The sequence below is a fragment of the Chiroxiphia lanceolata genome, chromosome 1, assembly GCF_009829145.1.
Source record: "Chiroxiphia lanceolata isolate bChiLan1 chromosome 1, bChiLan1.pri, whole genome shotgun sequence".
Taxonomy (NCBI): Eukaryota; Metazoa; Chordata; class Aves; order Passeriformes; family Pipridae; genus Chiroxiphia; species Chiroxiphia lanceolata.
Genome location: NC_045637.1, coordinates 41,765,594 through 41,786,293, shown reverse-complemented (window position 1 = coordinate 41,786,293; position 20,700 = coordinate 41,765,594). Strand labels below are relative to the sequence as shown.

Below are 20,700 nucleotides of genomic sequence, written 5' to 3'. Positions count from 1 at the left end.
GCTCTTCAGGGGCTGTCAGCCAACCTCACCCTCTGCAAGAGACAAGTCTTTTCCTGCCTAATTTCTTCAACACTGCATATACTATTCTGAAGGCAGGAATTCTGCTTGATAAGGAGAGGTCAAACTCAGGAGGATTCAAGAGAGCCAACCAACAGCCACTCAAAATTGGTTAGATAAATACACAGATACAAGTGCAATATATATAAGCAAGAGCAATATACATTATTTTTTTCCAGCAGTTAAGAATAATGAAATAACAAAGCTTCCCACAAGACAAATAAATTAATACCATTACTCACTAAGCTGAAGAAACATTTTAGAGAAAAAAATGCAGCAATATTTCCTAATTGGTTTAATACTGAGCTTAAAATATTACAGTCTAATTTAAAATAGCTACTCTCAAACAGAAACACTTCCAAACAGAGCAAAGCAACACTCTAAGAGAGTAGACATCTTTATTACATTTTATTTTTACCTGTGAAAGAACATAACTCCTATTTTCACAAAACAGTGGAATCTGTTGAATTTATTACTATTAACTGGAACAAAAGATACTGCCAGAGATACCAACAAATGACATTTGTTATGCACTATTAGGTATAATTTCTGCTCTTTAATAAATAAGAACCGATGACAGAAAGCAACTTACTGAAAAATTAACAAACCAACTCTTGACTGTATATACCAACTCTTGTTCTATATATAAATAAACAAAATCTGTATATTACTTGTCAGCAGGGTTTCTGCAACCAAAGAAAAACTGCATGTAATATGGTCAAAAAAATTATATCTATGAAAGCTATGTATTAAAATAACTGCAGTTGTTTTATGTAATAAATTAATTGGTAAAAAAATTATTTCTTGGTGCATATGCTCTGTAGTCTAAACACTGGGGATAGAAGAAGATTTAAAGCACTTTTGTCTGTAGGTTTTTAAATTTAAATTTAGAAAACAATATTTAATTACATCTTTTTTCATACAGGAAAGTTATTTGAAAACAGAAGAAAAGCCACAGCGCTAATCAGTTAAAGCAGTTTTGAAAACCTACAGACCTACAGTGATTAAACATATTATCAGTCTTCATCCCCAAATTTTCTCACTAATAAAATTATTCAATAAATATATTTTAAAAGGAATGTTTGCATACTGATACAGATTTATTTTTCAGTTAAGTTTCTTCAAGAAAAGCCTTTACAAATTAGATTTTTCTTTCCATAAACTGAGGATGAAACCAGTAACCTAGAGTGAGGGCATAAAGATGGTGCAAATGCAGACTGAAATTCTAGTCTTCAAAAATTTTTCCACTATACCTTTCCCTTTTAAGCAACAAAAGGACTGTTTCTTTTCAAATGAGAATTTCAGACTACAGAACACAGGAAGAATTGCCGCTTCCAAAAAAATCCCATGAAACACCACTGAACTACAGGTGCCAGTGAACTGCTCATAGATAACAAATAATATTTTAACAACACATCTCAAAGAGCCAGCCTTAAGTATAGTATTGTCATTTTTAAATAAGTTTTACAGGGCTTGCATAATCTTCTAAATATATGCAAACACACTATATTGAAACAAAAACATTCAGGTTACCTAATATTAATCCCACCATTGTACTCAAGTATCCGGTTCCACTACCCAGATTTAGAAAAGACAATCCAGGCTGAAGCTTCAGTGCTTCCATGACTTCAGAATAAATGCAAGGTGCTGACAAGTGTATATTTCCATGCTTCCACGCCAAGTCTTTATAAGCATTGTCCCTGTATCCTTCCAGATAATAATCACCACGATCAATTGCTCTGAAGGCTTGCTCCACACTCTCAGTGCGAATGTACTGAGCTTCTTTCAAGTTATCAATTAAGTCATCATTGTCTTCTCCAGCACTCACAGCTCCTCCCATGCTGAATTTCTATGGTAATTCAATTAGTCTGCAAAATACATTAGGAGGAGAGTTTTCCCAAAAGTATATGTCTGCAATGGAGTCTCAGTTCTTCTTTCAGAAGCACATCACAAACGAATCCTGAAAAATAGATATGTTTAGATTACTTGAGTTTCAAAAGAGAAACAAATCAACAACTATTAGTGGGTGACGAAATAGTTACTACTGGATAACTTAGTGAAGCAGAACTATTAAGAGTCAGGACAGCTAGTATTTAATCAAAATTCTGCCCTTCAGATTCTAACTCAAGCCAGTGTGTCTGACCTTAGCCAGAAACATATCTTAGCCTTAATGTGGCAACATGGGCTGTCTACATTAAATAAACCCTAACGCTGCATTGCTTGCTAAACACTGAAAACACTACTGTGCTAAGAACCTATCACCCATGTTATATATTTGAAGGGGGAACGGATGGGATAGCAACTGGCTTTGGGCGAGCTCTAGTCCCATCCTTGGAACTAAATGTCCAACAGCAGCTGGAGCATGTACCAACGTAGTTAATTTTGAAAGGGTTCACATGCTCTAAGATCACCCCATGGTGGGAGACTAAGCCCAGTAAGCAGTCATGTCCAGGAGATGCTTTTCAGATGTTCACTTTTGAGCTGAACCAGAATACTACAGCAGATACAATGGCACATTGCTGTTCTGGATTCAAAACAGGAAACCACTCCAAGTATTTGAGCTCCTCCTAATGCCTGCCATATTCACTAGAGGAATACAAATTCCTTAAGTACCTAGAAGTTTTCAACAACTTGTCAGCTCCTAAATGTAATTCTGTACAGCATATTAACTTCAAAATCCTTCAGATCTCTATTTTATCTGCACTTACTAAATTATTAGTTACTAAACTCATCAATTCCAGATGTTAATATTTTTAATGTTGCATGAGTTACCAGTAAAATAGCAACAGATGACTAAGAGAAAACAAAAAAGTTTAATCCACCACTTCCAGATGAATACAGTACACAGTGAACTAGTTGTTAACAGTAATTGAATGTCAGCTCAGACAGCTAAGAGAATAGAAAGGCAATCGTGAATCTTGCTATACATTCTACGTAACTTAGTTAACAAATAAAAAACCCCAAACAAATCCCAAACCAATGACACATTCACCCTTGACTCATCAACTGCATTGCTCGGTATCATGTTTTAAAAGATTCCACCTTCTGCTTCAAACAAGCATATTTCTTTTTTGAAAATACGAATATAATCTTTTATCTGAGAATACTCCAACCTAATTCATCAAATCGCTATTTTGCACGTGCCTGTCTGTGCATATTCACGTCAGGAATTCACAAATACAACCCAAATGTCAATGATCACTTAACAGAATGAAGCTGGTTCTTAAATTTATGTTGTGGGGATAACTGCCACACAGGTTTTATGGTTAAATACTTTAAATGAAGAACCTCCTTAGAATATGTTTAAAAGGTGTCTATCAAAACAGAACTAACAAACCTTTCCATAATACTGAATGGAAACATCCAGGAACAGGAACTTACAAGCACAGTTAGATTTGGTGGGTTTTTTCTGCCACTGTACGTCAAAAAAAACTTTTGGAGTTTGAACCTGTCCTGGTTTCGGCTAGGATCAAGTTCATTTTGTTCCTAAAAGCTGGTACACAGCTAGCGTTTTGAAGTTAGTATGAGAATAATGTTGATAACACTCTTCAGTTTAGTCATTGCTCAGTAGTGTTTACCCTAAGCCAAGGACTTTTCCATGTACCACACTCCGCCCCTGAGCAGGTGCACAAGAAGCTGGAAGGGAGCATGGCCAGGACAGTTGACCTGAACTGGCCAAAGAGATATTGCATACCATCAGGTGTCATGCCCAGTATACAAACCAGGGGCAGATTACTGGGGAGAGGGTTGAATGCTCAGGGCTGCTAAAGCCCTGGTAAAATCATGAGTGAAACATGACTGTTCACCACTCACCTGTGTGCCTCCCTCTGAAGCAATTTTTAGTGCCATTCTCGACTGGGAAGAGATAAAAAATCACCAGGAGCAATTATCAACCAGCAGGAAAACCTTTCATTAAAGTAGAAAAGCCACATTTCTCAACACCCTAGCGTTCCACACGAGAATAAGCAGGCATGTGCGTGTTCACTTGCGCAGGAACATTCCTTTCTACTAGTGAAAAAACTAGGGAGTGATTTAGACAGAAGATATGAAAGCTGAGGGAGGTTTTTTCTAAGTATAGTTTGTAAAAATATTCCAGCCCTACTTGCTTGTCTGCACTTGCATCACACCTGAAAGTTCAATGAATCAAAGGATTCTTCAGTTAAATAACCTACACTGACTAAAGTAATAGGTTTTGCCATCCTTTCATAATACAAAGTTCATGATTATCTTGAGATATGTCTGGAAATAATTTTAACTAAAACCGCAAAGGTAAGAACTGAGTTTACTGAAGGTTGTTAAGAGAAACAGCAATGTCGCTTCCAGCTCTTCCTGCGGGGTGCATCCACCACTTCGCACCAGCAGATGGAGAACTTCGCTCGCCATCAGCACTGCAAGCACAAGAGCCCGCGGACGGGAAAATGCTGCTCTTCCAGAGCAAAGCTTTAGTATTTCCATCAACAAGCGTCTTCATTAGTTTCACACAGCATTTCACCTTCTGGTTATCACACAGAATCTCAAAGGCAAGAACAGAAAAGGTGTGGTAGACAGCATGACATTGCGGGAAGTAGGAAAGAAAAGAAATAGAAAGCCTTCTCTCACAAACGGGATACCTGCGCAGCTGAACAGTGGCTGTTTGCTAGTGCAGTTGAAGGTTACATCTTATTCTGGATACACTGCTCCTGTCTGAAGGAGGTGGTGTTAGTTAGATGACAGCAATATTGTTTGCTTTTTAGATCTCTTGTTTTGGTTTGCTTTCATTAATCAACTATGGTGCTCTACTCTGGACTCTACAGCTATAGGTAGTAGAAAGTATTTTTGTTCAAAAACAAAAAAAAATGCCCTAGTAAGGAAATAGATATTTTCATGGAAAGTGACCTCTTGTACTTTTTTTCACTTTCCTCTAATGCTTTTGTATTTGAAAGCTTTTGCCTTATGAAAGTAAAATTACTTCTAACAGAGATGACAGATTTCAAACACACAACATAAAACACTTCAGAAGCCATTTTAGCACAGCTGAAGAAAAACAGCAACTTACTCAAATCTCCCTTGTGACAGCTGACCCAGGACCAAGATAAAGACAGCAGAGCATATTATGATAAAAGTTTCTACACAACTGCAAAACTCACCAAAAACATCCTGTAATCTCACTGATAGTAAAAGTGAAACACATGCAGTTCACAAAAAGCACATGCAACATTCTGATGCCTATTACACCAAGAGATGTAGCAATTTCACAAGAAATAGGAAGGTGCATAGTTAACAAAATGCAGCTGTTGCCTTTAGGCTCAGGAATCTGTGGAATACAGAAGCCAACAGAAATCGTAGTTTAGGAGTTAAAATTTCAATATAGTCTTGATTAAAAAGTTCGTTCACTTATTAAAACCAACTACAGCTAAAACAATCTCCACTTCTCATTCCACACAATTCATGAATTCATTTTCAGAAGTCAGAACACTCTCTTGAAGTTTCTTATATTCACAATAAAAATGAAATGACAACACACTTTCCTATTACATAACAATCCACACAACTGCACCTCTGACCTGTTTCTGACCTAATCTGTAACAAATTTCACTGAAATTCCTTATCGTAAGTAATTTCTGAGGGTTCTTCTGTTGATTTTTCTTCTTTTTAATATTTTCACATTAATTGAACAAGTATTTTTTGGCTATGTGGGTAAGAAATGCTGGCAATTTGAGTGCATTTTAATTCTTCACCATCTTATAAGCTATGCAGATCTCTTATCTGGTAAGTCAGTAACCATGTGCAGCAAGGTTTACTAAGGGGTTTTTTGCTAACTCCCGAAAGGACACAAGTTTTGCACATTTAAGAATTTTTACAAATACATTTGCACTTCAAGTTAATTCCTTAGGTCACTAAGGACTTGCACACACTCCTAAATACAGTTTAAATACCATGCTAGCAAGGTATCCAGTTATTTTGACAGAAAAAATCTCACTGACATTGCTAAATCCATTCAGTGTCAAGTATCTTACAAATTTAGTATCTTGTAATAATCTGACATATCCTGACTTCAAATAGATGACTCCTTAGAAATACATGTTATTTGAGTCTATTTACTTGATTCTTATTTTGTTTCAAAAGATAAAAAAAGATAAAATATAATAAATGGAATAAGCTGTATTTCAAGTCTCCTCTTCAGAACTATCTTCACTAAGATATCAGCTTGGAGCAACAGCACACAACCATGAAGTGTGACACTACTTTCAACTCATAATGGAATACAACATTGCATGGTCAATCTTCCCTCTTTCCTGTGAGGGGGGAAAAGACAACTATAAGCCACTGAGCTGCACAGTACTATTACAATTCAGCTGTTAAGTTTCCCCAGAAAGGAATGTTCTGTGACCGGCAATAGAAGGGAATTAACCATGAATGCACGTAAGTATTGCCTGAAACACTTCAGTCCACTTCACAGTTTAAGTTTACTCATGGCAAAAATCAGCAACATTGCTCTGATCAGCAGAGGTTTAAAGTTCTCCAGGTCACTAATCCACTGTTAGACCTACTTATTTTGGTTCCGACTCAATTCGTGACATTCACGACACTCCTGCAGCTGTTATGATCTCAAGATCATGTTTTGCCTGTCCTCGTCTCATCCAGCAACTCCTACAACCACAAGGCTCCATTTTTAGTTTAGCTTCGCTATGCCTCCCGTGTATTGTAACAGTGCCTCACACAAGAAAAATCAACTCCAAACTGCAGAGCTGAGTTTAAGATTTCAGTGGGAGCTATCAAAAAACCCAGAATAATTGATTATGATCTGAAAGGAAAAAAAGAAAAATTCCAGTATTAACTTCACCAGGCAAAGACTGGAGAAAACTAAAATATGAAGTGCATGCTGGAAGTAACTATAGTAGGTGACTACAAAAATAAGAATTAAATGTGATACACACAGGTATTTCAGAGTGAAGTCTTTACAAACAGTTTCTTTTAATTATTTTTATACCCACACCTTCCTGCTAAACCGATACTAAAGGCAACAAATAGTCTAAGCACTTCGGAAAATCAGCTACTACTTGAACTGCCTTCTCTTCCACATCTATTTGTTTTGTCACTCCAAACAGTTATGAAAGAAGAAAAATTGTTTTCAGGATATACTAACATACTATTGGTGCATTAAAGAAAACTCTTTTGAAAACACTGCACATTTTTGAAGTCCATACTCTAGACTCATCTTAACATTCACTCCTAACCTACTCTTCAGCAGATGGCTTCAAGAAGCACTTCCAGTTGAAGAGAAGCAAGTACAAAAACAACTGCAGTCAGCTCTCCAATGCAATGCACTCCACAAAGCATACTTTGAAGTTCTTTGCAATATAGCAACGGAACAAAGAACAGACCTCAGGATTAGGTTGAGTCAAATGAATGTAAACAGCTACAACTACTGACTTAACCTGAATTGCATTGACCTACTTCAGCAGAAAATGTTTGTCAAGTCTGATGTAAGCTTAAGCCCTGATCTTCCTGTTTAGGCTTTCAACAGCTGTTTATACAAGATTCCAGGTATGTGCCTGGTCTCACTCTTCCTCCACTTCCAGTCACCTGAACACACCAAACAGCACACATGGTACTGCATTTCTCTCAAAAGAGGCACTGAAGCTTTTGGAACTCCACAAATGTATGAGCAGGGACAAGCATATCAGTGCATGATCAAATGACTTTTAACCTTGGAAGTTACACAAGGGTGTAATTTTAGACCAACTTTGCTGAGTATCTACTGAACTTTTTTCTTTAATTTGATACAGTTCACAGGAACTTGAAGTAAAATATAATAAAACAACATAGAATTTTGTTGGTGGGTTTTTTTCTCCTTCTTTGGACTAGGTTATATTTATTTCTTTCTTGGTCTATGCCTTCTCCTGCACTGAATTTTTTTTTCTCATCTGAAATTCTACCTACCCTCTTCACATAATGGCAAGGACTGAATGCTAAAAGGAACATATTCTGTACATCATTTCTATATGCCACACCCTTTTTCAGGTATGCTGATAAAGACTTTAAAATTCATTATCTTTTATTACAAAGCAAAGGAAACAATCCTATATATTTCCTGGATGGAACTTCTAATGTTTAGCTTAAACCCACATCTTGATTTAGTTCTTCTTACTACTTAAAATCTGGGCAACCAAAAAATTTTTACAAAGCTGAGCCTCTCAGGCTTCAGAAGCAGTTTCTTCTTCAAACACAGATTCATTAATTGCTAGTTAAGAGTATCTACTGGTCATCTGTACAAAATTATTTCCCCCACACACCTCCTATGCATATGAGAGTGTGAATACCTACAAACATTTCAAATGTAGTCACTCACGTTACAAAAAGTTTTAAATTGGGACCAAGCACAGAAACATTTCCTTCTTTTAGAAGGATTTGCTAGTATCTAATTTCACAGTAAATTTTAGTTTAGTCAGCATCTGCCATAAATACTTTGTTAAGAAACATTATTTTTGAAATGAAAAAGCCTCCATGCATGAGAGGTTGATGAGATGACTAACAGCTCTGAAATGTCCTGATTAACCTGTCTTTGCAAAAGTTTCACGAGACTTCAAGTACGTGACACTACCACCTGTGCAGAAGACACGAGTCTGTCAGGCATAAAGACTTTGTCCATTACTGATAGACAGCATTAATAACCAGTTGCTGTTCAGTCCCAGAGCCAGCTCCTCCTCATAATCTGAAGCAGATGACCAGAACTGCTGTTAAGAAAATAGCCTCTTAAGTGCTCCAAAAAACCATTTTTCAAAGCAGGAAAATGCTGCTGGCTAGCACCATCAGAAAAAAAAACACACCAAAGAGGTAAAATTTGCTGTGAGTCAGTTCAGTGACACAGTCTACTAGATTAAAAAAAAATTTCTAAATTATTGCAGTAGTTTCAGAGAGCAATGATAACATCTAACGGAAGTCTGAATACCTGATTGACAATGACAAGAGCCAAAGTCACTGGAAGTGTGTGATGTGGTCTGAGCAGTAAAACTACACAGTTCCCAGTAGTAGTACCTGATCAGAACAGCATGACATTTTTTTTCACAGTATGCAGTGGGAAAATATCAACAAAATAATAATTGACAGTCTGTTGCTTCCCATTAGAGTTCAGCTACAGGCAAAATGGTGACTGCATCTCAACAGGCTGTATGTATACCTTTATGACTGAATGAACACTAGCTCTGCCCAGATTCTGTGTACCCTGTAGTATCCCATCAATTGCAGATTTCAAAACAATTAATATTGCTTCTCTACCCACACCAGTCCAAAATATTTCCTATTGCTTGTTTTTAAGATACTGGATAAAATGCCCTCATCTCTGGGGAGCCTAAGATGACTTATTGACTTGTCAAAGCTCCACCAGAAGATCGCATAAGCAAAGGATATCAGTTTAAGCCAATGTCTAACACGTAGAAGATCCCCTATCCTTCCCCTATCCTTCCTCTGACACCAGTGTCCATGACAGAACCTGGCAGTCCTCTTATAGTACATGTAAAGGTCTCAGGTCCTGAGAGGTGTGCCTACAGCTCTGCCTATTCCCCAGATACTGCTATTTTTAGTCTGTCCAGCTGAAAAGTACTGCTTTATCACGGACTGGCTGGGAGAAAGCAGAAAGATGAGAAGCTTCTCAAGAGGGTCTAACAGACCCACAAAAAGAGGAGGTACCAGGTAATAGTTTGCTCACTGGCAAGACTAAAATGTCAGGACTTCATATGACAGATATGAATCTATGATGATTAATACATGCAGGTGTCTGATATTCACCAAGTCTGTATCATGCACCTGTTTTTCAGATGAGAAACTGCTGTCCATGCACATATTTCACAGGAATTAGTGAGCTACAGAGTGACTAGCCTGCAAAACTCACTGCCACTATACACAGCTTTGTAGAAGGGTATTTAACAGAACATTCATTTCAAGCAGGTTCATATAAGCCCTATCTGTCAAACATTAGGAATTAGAAGAGCTGTAGAGTAAGGTGTGAAAAGAACTAGCTCTGGTATATCTAATCTTGTTTAGTCTGAAAATGGAAAAAGGCATAGAAGTGACACAAACTTTTCTGCAACTTTTAATATTATTGTGAACACTTGCCAACTAAGACACCTTGAGATATATATAGATAGATAGATATCAAGAAAAAGCCAAATACTCAACTTTAAAATGAAATTCGTTTTTCTTCATGAAAGAAAATGCTTAATAATTTAGTCTGTGGTGACCAGAACGTAACAAACCACAGGAAAATGATGCTCCTTTACTTTCAATATCATCTGATGAGAGTAACCAGTAACAACAGGGGACTGGGGAAGGAGAATTCTCTTTTATAATAAAATACAAAGCATGTTTTGTACAAGAACTGAAACGTATTTTCCTAAGCTTTTACCATAAAAGTTATAGTTCTTAAGCAGATCAAGTCACACTTCATATAACTTTGAGTAGGCGAAATGTGGCCTATGACAAAATATTCACTATTTCAGCTACTGCTAAAGTTCAAAAACTTATTGCATATAAACATTTCAAGTTACTTAAATAACTCACTTCCAGCAGCAACAGAACAACATACGCCTGTTGCCTTTAGCAAAAGAAAACAGAAATGAGGTCAAGTGTAAAAATAGAAGATAGTTGCATTCCTGACACTTGAAACCTCATCACAGAGTTATGCATTTAATTCAGTCTCCAAAAAAAACACCACAGGTCCAATTAAAAAAAACACAGTTATTGATCAACTTTACCAAGCTCCAAGTACACAAAAACCTTTGGGTTTCTAATCTTTAGAAATACATCTAAAAGCATCTAAATAGCATACAATAATCACAGCACAAACAATTCTAAATACTGTATTTTGTTGTTTACTTTCACAGCCTAAGAACCTCAACTTTATTATATACCCTCTTCTTACAAGATGCTAAATAAATACAATTTAAGGAAAAATAAGTCCTAATCCTTTTTGCTTGATTCTTAAAATAGTCCAGTGCAATACAATAATATGTTTTGAGAAGTTACTTTATTACTTAGGCCTGTAATTCTCAAGAGGGAAAAATAAGTATGGCCCACTCCTGCTTCTCTTCCTCAGAACCATGAAACAAAATTCTTTCACTGATGCAATCTTCCAGAAGCATCACACTGGACTCATCACTTTTTTCAAATGTAACTTTTTACTAACACATGCCCACCAAGAGTTACTTTTACCTTGTCTAAGAATGCAATGGATATCTAATTGAACCTTTCTTCTTTTTAATCCCCAAATCCTGTATATCTCCAAAAGCTTTACACTTTAAGGATCCATATCATTATCTGTCTTATTTTCCATAAACCCATAAACAGCACAACCTAAAATGACTTTGTCCATAAATCTCTATTTATTAAGATGTCCAATGCCTACTTTATATAAAACAGAGATCAACCATCCATTCGTGGTTCTTACCAAAAGAGAGTGATGCTTTATCAAGACTCAAAACATACAAATCAAGTATTAACTAAGTCTACTTCAAAAATCTTTTAAACCTCTCTAGTCATCCGGGGGGAGGGGGGAATCAACATTTTAGTTTACAATGTAAAAAGGATACAGCATTAATACTGTTATCAAAGCCTTTTCCACAAAGCTGCATGCAAACATTCTATCATTCTCCCTACTTGAGGTAATGTTTCAAACTACTGCTTTCACAACAGTATCACTTTAATTTACACCTGTGACCAGCCAGCAACTTCTACCTTAAATTTTTCACAGGGCTTGCAAATGATTAAACAGATTATTTGCCTGCACCTACCAAAGTTAACCCTGTTGGGTTATGCGACAGAAAACTGTTCTGCACACAAAGGAGTGGAGAGGTATCCCTACGGCTGAGGGAAACCCACATGAATACCCTGACCCAGGCTATCACAGAAGATCCATCGGTTCTCCCCACACTCCTATCACCACTGGGCCTCTCCAAGGCACTTCTCAGATTGAAAGGTGTGATTCCTACAAGACTAGAAGAGTTACCATGGGGTACAGAGGAAAGGGACTTGGGGACTGCAGAAGTCCTGTGAGAGGATGTTTAGAGGAGGAACCAAGGGTGGGAAAAGGGAGGGACCCCAGTGTCTAGAGGAGAAACAAGCATGGAAAGCCAGGGCTATGGTAACAACAGGGAAGGGTCACCTGTGAGCAGTCTGCAGGTCTGTATGTGTGTCCAACTGTGCTCTGCCTGTCCTGTCTGACCATTAATTTCTTTTTGTAACTCTTTTTCTTGGATCTCTGTTCAGTGCCCCAGGTGAATGATGTGGAGTCAGATCATGGGTCACAGGGGTGCTAGTGGGTCTCTGGTGCCAGGAAAGGCGAGGGTGAACTTCTGCGGGTCAGAGCGTGATCACAGGGAGTACCAAGCTGGGCTAGCCAGCAAACTGGCAGAGTGCCCTTGGAACCTGGGACAGGACAGACTGACTGAGCGAGGCAACTGAAGGGGTTGGCTGATAAAGGAACAAGGGGGAGTCCAAGTGAGCTGCTGGAGAATTGTGAGGTTTGGGATTGGCAGCTGAGTCCGTGTATGTCTGTAAGAGGCAATGGGGCATACATGGACCAAAGGGCCAAATCCAGGGTAGAACTAGTGCCTCAACCCAGTAACTGGAAAGAGTCATAATATATACGCACATGTGTTTGCAGACATTCAGCTTGGCCATCCAGAAAGGGCAACAGGATAAGGCCACTGGTGCTGTTTGTGTTTGTATTACTGCTGCCTTCTGTGCTGGTGTGGTGGCCAACTATGTATTTATGTATGTACATGCTGAATACATGTGTTTGTGTGGTACTGAGAATATGTGCTTAGCTTCACTACTCACTGGACCTGGGGCCATGTACACCTAAACTAAAAACTAGAAATACTTGAACAAAACCCCTTATAGGCCTTCCTTAAAAGTCAAAACCATCATACATAAGCACATTCTTACCTTGAAAATGTTTCTGAATTATTGTTTTTCTTTGTCTCCAGGTATGAATCAAGTACTACTGTAAATCTGGCTCCAAAGTTATGATTTACTTACAGTACAAACAGCAGTAAGATGTTGTCTGGAGGGGATTTGGAGCATTTGTGAAAGCTTCAGTGACCATTTCAAGACATTCATAAAAATATTTCAGCAAGACACAGAGACTGAAAAACTTCTATCATTGTTTATATAGCAGCAGTGCACTTGAACAGCTTAACTTAATCGTCAGCCTCACAATCAGGCTTTTTGTAGTCACACAACATGCATGGTTTTCACCTGACAAAAGTGTAGTTTACAGATATAACACAAGAGGCTGCTACAATCACATAACCTGGTGTAGTTATATCACAGACATCTCCAGTTTATCCAGAGCATGCCAGAATGGCAAATTGTACACTGACGTTTTCTGACAACTGAATTACTTCAGAAAACATCACAGAATCTCAGGAAACTTGGCAGCAATGAGTCTTAGTCATAACGAATGCATAATTAACTGAAGCAAATAAGCAGAGACTAAAGCCTATGGGATTTTATAACATTGCAACTGTCAGCTCAGCAGAAGTCAAAGAAACTCAGCAACTCAACTTTCCTGTGTCCTTCCAGTTTCACTGACCTTCTGACCTCAATAATGCCAAATTTAGTTTCTTGACAGAAGAACACAGCAAAGCTTAACAAACTGGTCTACACCGAATGGAAAGAAAGCCACAGTTCATTCTGAAAAGGGTAAAGGGGACAGTTTTGCATCAGACAGCAGGGTCACATGCCCCAGCAGAAGAAGAGCCAGCAAAACTCAATCTACCAGAATCCAACATGAACTACAAGAGTAAACAAGAACTTTATGAGTCTCATGCAAAGACTTTCAAATCAAAATAAAATCCGTTGATGGCAAACTGATGTCCCGGTAGAAATATTCACATCATTCTTGACTACTTGAAGTTATGAGTACTGTAGAAATATTAAACATTTGTCAAAATTAAGCATCTCCTCTGGAGAACTCTGCAGTTCATTCTTTCAGCAAAACTTGCATAGAGTTCAGCCATACCTATCAAGCAAAAAAAATTGTGCTGAAAGTGATTAGAGGATAGAGGCCCCTACAATCGTCTGTCTCTTAACTTTGATATATAGACCATTACACAGCATAGTCATCCTGACTGGGTTGAGAAGTATTACTTGGTTCTTTCTTTCATATTTTTTTTAATATATTTCAAGAAAACCACATAGTAATTCCTGAATATCTGCTAAAAACATTTGCTGTAGAAATAATAAATTCTCAAAATAGTAAACACTTCTCATTTTCTCCCAACCACGTGGTCTTAATTCCTCTTTCAATGTTAAAACAACCATTTATAGGAACCAAGCCTTTTATTTGGGACAGAGATGCCACAGACATATCAATTGCTGGATATGATTAACTAGCTGACTATTACTATAACCAATTACAATCACTATCACTTCACTTATGGAAATCATGCATTGATGCAGGAATCTCTTTCTGGATAAGCAGCTTTTTTTTCTTTTTAAATATGAATAATTAAGATGTATCATCTCTGAGATCTTCTCTTTGAAATTTCGTTCCCTTTCACCCCAGAATACAACTCATAGCAAGTTCTATTTGTTTTGCTTGAAGGATAATATCAATACAAATACTTTCAATGGTTACATTCAGGAGTGCATGTATTTTGTGTCCACTATACTACTGCATACTGCCTTTCATTACATCTTAAACTACTATACTAGAAAAACTCTGATTTGACTACTGCTACATCTATAAAAACATTTGTGGACATTAGCTGGGAAAAAAAAAAAAAAGTCTTCCCATTGACAGGTGCCTCCTGGTGGAACACTATCCAGTACAACAAAGTTTTTGCTTTGCCATTAGAAATACACACCCCTCACTTAAGGCTTCAATAAGCCAACTGTTAAAAAATGAAGAAATAATTATGATTACTGACAGCCTTTATAAGCTGCATCTATTTAGAAATCATGCGAAGAAAAGTCTTTGTAATAACAGCAAGCTTCTGATAGTTGCGATGTGACTCAGGTGCTCAAACCCAGACTTCCAGTGCTACATTAAGTGCTCATACCGACTACAGGCTACTTGGCCTATGAAATGGCAACAGCACTGAGTAACAAAACAAAAAACTCTTCTGCCCACATCCTGTCTTTGCTTCTCTGCAAATAAGGAAGAAAAGCTGCTCTTATTGTGTGATTTAAGACTACTCAGTTGGGACTGCAAAACCAACCAGATAAAAGGCATCATTGACCTGTTCAGTCTGTACACTGCCACAGAACTGGTTGGTTGTCCATGTTTTCCTTGCGCATTTGTGTCTACAAACACACAGCATCTCCACTAAAGCATGTATGTCAGCAACCAAGACAAAGGCTCTCCCTTCCCTAACTGCTCAGCTACCTCTACTTAAAAAAAATGGCAGACAGGATAAATCTTAACTTCAAAGAATGTAGGCTTTCAGTAAATCCCATCTCATATCCAACAGCCCCACGCTGACAACTCAGACGCCCTACAGCATCTCCATATAAATGTCTTTCATTCAGGATTCAAAACGTCCCATGTCGCTATCAAACCACTTGCTCTAAGACTATTAGCTTTTAAACCTAATTTTAAAGTTTTGTTGGCAAATTCTGCATTGTTTCCTCAACCAAGTTTTTAAATATTAATTCGACTTGTCGTCTTTTACACCCAAGGAACACTGCAAGTCCAAATTCAGCATTTGTTTTCCAACTGTATGCTGAGCAAATGCTACTATGAGTGAAATGCGCTACTTGAGAGACATTCCTAAGATCACCTTTTATGTCACCTTAACAATACACACAGAATCTTACATCTCTACTTGTGTGCAACTCGTAGAACACAATATTCTGCACTTCTAACAAACAAGATCTTTATATCCTTTCTTTGCTAAATATTATACAAAACAAAGCCAGAAGTCCAAAATTAGCCTTCATTAAATGCATTTTCCAAGCAGCAGGCTCCAAGTATTTTTCTGCCACAACACAGTTTAATCCTGCTCCACAGTCACTTCCCCACTCTAGAACTTCGCCACATGAGAATACACCAGAATCTGCAGCCTGCGAGTAACCAGAGAGACTCCTGATGTCACATCTAAACTACATTAGGGCTGTGGAGTTTGAGGGTTTGTCTTTTTTTGTTTGTTTGTTCTGTGCTCTGTGATGACCTCTAAACCAGTGTTTTCTCCTCACAATAAAGGGCAATTTATATTTTTGTGCTTCAGTTTAAAGCACTGATAAAATTCACTGAGAAATAAGTCACATACCAATTGTAGTCACAACATACAAGTGATAAAGACCGTACAGTTGTTTCCAGATACCATTTCCAATCCTTTTTTCCTTCCAGGAATAAGTTTCTTTGGACTAACTGCCATTTTTAAATGCATCTTTGTTTTCAGTTTACTTTTACTTCTTCCTTTCAACATTTCCAATAAGCTTCTGATCAGACATAGATTTAGCAATAATTCACACACATACGTTCCATCAGGATTCCAAGCTCCTCGAGATTAGTTAACATCACTGTCAACTTTGGAGTTGCAACACTAACTCTGAAACATCAAGTTGGCATGATGTATCAGGACAAAAGGACAGAGAACCAAGACCACTGTTCTGAATGTCAGCCAACTATCTTTTAGTTCTGCAAAAATTATCTTCGGCATCCTAAGCTGCTACACATTCTAGCCCTTCTTCAAGGACCAGAAGTCCAGTCCAAATTTCTTAAATAACACAGCAGCAGCAACTGCTTTAAGAGCGTGCATGAAGCAGGCCTGAAGGCTCTCATTAACATCCAGGGCACACAAATAAGTCCCAAAGGAATTGAAGCACAGTAGTTATTTCCTGATGCTTTCATATAATTATAACCATAATATTTCATCATAACTACTACATTTTACTCCATCTAAAAAATTCACGCTTGTTGGTTGGAGAAGATGAAGCATGTAGATCAACTTCTGACCCTACCAGAAGACTCATGGAGTGCCTTAGGGCAGTCATATACCTGATTATTCATTTGCAAAACATGATTGCACATATAATGTACCCACTTCTGCTTTGAGGAATTTACATTATAAGTAGGTAAAATAAATGAGATAATATTAAACAATGTTTGCATTCAAGAGTGCCAACTGCTGTAGACTTCAAGGCACTTTTCTTATACAGAGAGCTAATTAATCATCAGCTACAGAACATCACTTTCAGTTCAGCAGGGTACAACAGTACATCTCTGTGACATTCCTGCTGAAAATGGGAACAAAGCAGGAAATGAAAAGGACAGATGTAAAGACATTTCTCACTGAGAAACAATGACTGTATTCTCAGGTGTTTCTCACCATGCACCTGAGACTGGGATGAACATTCCCATGTGCCTAACTATTTCAGAATTGCTTTTTAAGTATTTGTTCTGGGGAAGTTTTAAAACTCCTCACATAAATCTTTCTGGAACACTTCATGGAGAAATTATCTTGCCTAGTTTTGGAGAAGCTTTGGGGGGAAGAAAAACCTACACTACTAACTGTATCTTGCTGTAGGAATTTCAAATTTTACCTTTGTGCTAATGTCTTTTAAATTTGCCTAAAGAAAAGAAATCACAGGCAACATGCTCTTTTAAGACTTCCACCTGCAGTAGTGGTGGAAGCTAAGCCTACCTTTAGCTTCAGAATACACACTATCTCAAAAGCACTTCAAGACTACAGAAACACAGACAAGTGACTGCTCTGCTGTGGTCCAGCACAGGCACGGAAAACTACAATACATGTCTGGCAGTCAGATCCTATTCTTATTCTCCTATTAGGCAGAATCCTCTTCAAAAGGAGATGCTGCAGCTTGGGGCAGTCACTGACAGGCAAACAGAAGACTAAGCAATAAAAATCACCAATCTGCCAAGATTGTGATTATAAAAATGGCAAGACTTCATAAATTTATAAACACTGCAAAATTGAAACTGGCTAGTCAAACATCTAAAGCAACTCACGACGCAGGCAGATTAGATGAAGAAAATCCAGAGAGAAGGCCAACTAGAGAGGTAGGAATATTTTTACAAGAATTCTGGAACAAAGATCAGAGATTATGCAGGGAAGGAACCTAATCCTGCACAACAGACAGTGATAAGATTTGGACACCCAGGACTGTTCAGTATTACATACTTTTTTCTGTTTCTGTGATTTCATCACATTCTCCTCACTGCAGACCTCCCAACAACATCCAATTGTTTTTGCTAGCTTTTCTGAGGGACACTGACTGTTGTAAAGAACATCTGGCTAAGTGTCCATCTCCAAAGCCCTCATTGTGGCTCTCTGACCTCACTTATGTACTTCTTACATTCCTATCATTATATTTATTCACCCAAAGTCAGTTAAAATACCAACAGATCTTTCACACATTTTTCCACCTATACATCCAAAGTATTTTTCAAACTTTCCCAACAAATCAGGCAGGAGTTCTGCAGAAGACAGCTCCATTTATCCAAGCCTGACTCTTCCCAGAGATGGTCTGCCCAGAGTAAGGTAATGATCCTGCTGGGGAAAAAAATGTATCACACATTATGATTCATTTGCAAGCATAATGGATTAAGGTTACAAAGACAATACATGCTTGTAATATATTCATTTTAGGCATTAGATTTTTTTGCATCTTAGCAAGCCTTCTCTGTAACAGAAAGGTCACATGGTCAAGAGGAATTGGGTATCTTCATTAATTCACTCAATTGCTGACTAGCCTTACCTGTGTCTTTTTTTTTATGTGTGTATCAAAATTTGTTCCTCATTATCAGAAGAAACCCTACTTCCTCACTAAAGTGTGTAGTTCAACTGTATTTGACTTTTACTTGACTAGAGTGAAAAAATACCCACTACAACAGTAATTTTGTGGGCCCTGGCAAGTACTGCAAGGACACACATGCATTCTCTACACACCGTAGCAGTTCAGTACTTCCATCTCTTCTTTCCTGCAGACCCTGAAGATGTTTTTGAACGAACCCCTCACCCTTCGGCCATAGGTGGTTTTTGAGGTGCTTTTTGTTTCGGTTTTTTTTCATGACAGAGCTGTACAAAGCTGGCCCAGGCTGCTGACTGAGTATCAAATAAATGCCAAGATTCCTTCCCCCTCTGCCCTCCCTTCCCCTTCCTCCAACTCCACTGCGAGCCGCTGACAACTGCGGAGGCAGGGGGAGGAGGGCGACGGCGGGGGACAGACAAGACCGGCACACGCACGGCAGAAGGCGGCCCAGGTTTCGGGCCCAAGAGGAATCCCATTAACCGCAGACCGCGGCTCAGCTACCGGCAGACGTGACCCCAGGACGCCTCCCAGAACAGATAACAACAAAGAAAACAGAGGGGCGGAGGTGGCTGCCCTGGAGCCAGTTCCTGCTCCTCCCCTTACGCTGCTCCCAGCCAAAACAGAGACCACAATGTAAACAGAGGCAAAATGTGCGCTTATGGCAAAGCGGGGGGCAGAGCAGCCCTCTCCCTTTCCCCTGGCGGCTGCCAGGAAGGCTCACCGACCGACTCACTCCGGCTTACGGGGGAAAAGCGAACTTATCGCGCATTTCACACACTTTATTTATGTAAATAAAGTATTTTCCCCTCACTGCCGCTGCACCAATTCCTCTCCCGAAAGTAGAAATATCCTTCCCTAGCCCGCGGGAAACAAAGCGTTGTCTCACGCACCCCTTAAAGATGCCTCGGCCTGGAAGACGCAGCCAGCCCCCACAAGCCCCTGAGGTTATAAAAAAAACAACAAAAACAAACCACAAACCAACAAAAAAACCCAAACAAACAAAACCCCTCCAAAACGCAAGCTCCCGTTCTCACTGCATTTCCTCAAAGGCAAAAAGCAAACCCACTGCCGTCATGAGGGAAGAGGCAGGGCGCTGAGCCGCAGTGGGGGACGAGCAGTGTCCTTACCTTGCCTCCACCCCCCACTCCGCCTAGATCTCACGGCTGGAACCTTCTCTCTTGTCCTCGTCCCCTCACCGGTGCCCTGGGCCCGCGACAGCTACATCAACCACCTCCCCTCCTCCCAACCCTTTTTGGGCCAGGGATTATTTATTACGCAGGCGGCGGGATGGCGCGGGGGGTGGCGGGGATCGGGCAAAGGAGGAGGACGAGAAGCAACTGGCTGCTGAGGGCGGACGCGCACAGCCCCCGTCCCGTGCCTCCCCAGGGCGAGCCCTCGCCCTGTCCCGGCTGCGCGAAAACAAACACCCCCACCCCCCCGCCTTCCCCCGCGCCTGCGTGCGGGGCCCGCGGACAATGGGACCCGGGGCACCCGGGGAGCCGACCCAGCTGAGCGGAGGGGCCGGCGGGCCGCGGTCCCACCCCCTCGCCGCAACCCACCGTCCCGGCCGTCCCAGGGCGCTGCAGAGCGCAGCTCTGCCCACCCCCGCTGCGGGACACTCACCCGTTCCGCAGCGGGCCGCGGGCCCTGCGCGGGGCGGCAGCGCCGGACCCGCCTGGGGAGGGGATTGCAGGCGGCAGAGCGCTGCGGCGGCTCGAGGGCGGATATCGGAGGGCGCGGGCCGGGGGCTCGGGGGCTCTGCGGTCCCGTCGCGGGGTCGGTGCGACGGACGGGACAGGAGGCGGGGCCCGACAGCTGAGAGGATGTAAACAGAGCGTCACGTGACCCCGTCCCCCGCGCTCGCGGCCGCCGCGCGAGGCGAGG

At 39.9% G+C, this 20,700-nt stretch overlaps 1 protein-coding gene across 1 annotated transcript in view; it reads right to left on the bottom strand.

Moving 5' to 3' along the window:
* The window catches only part of PCMTD1 (protein-L-isoaspartate (D-aspartate) O-methyltransferase domain containing 1), a 43,046-nt gene extending 22,502 nt beyond the window's left edge, over nucleotides 1–20,544 (bottom strand). Inside the window, 2 exon segments of the mRNA XM_032702187.1 lie at nucleotides 1,591–2,017; nucleotides 20,440–20,544. Of these exon segments, the coding sequence (XP_032558078.1) occupies nucleotides 1,591–1,897 (307 nt within the window). The 5' untranslated portion in view covers nucleotides 1,898–2,017; nucleotides 20,440–20,544.
* Between the last annotated feature and the right edge of the window lie 156 nt (nucleotides 20,545–20,700).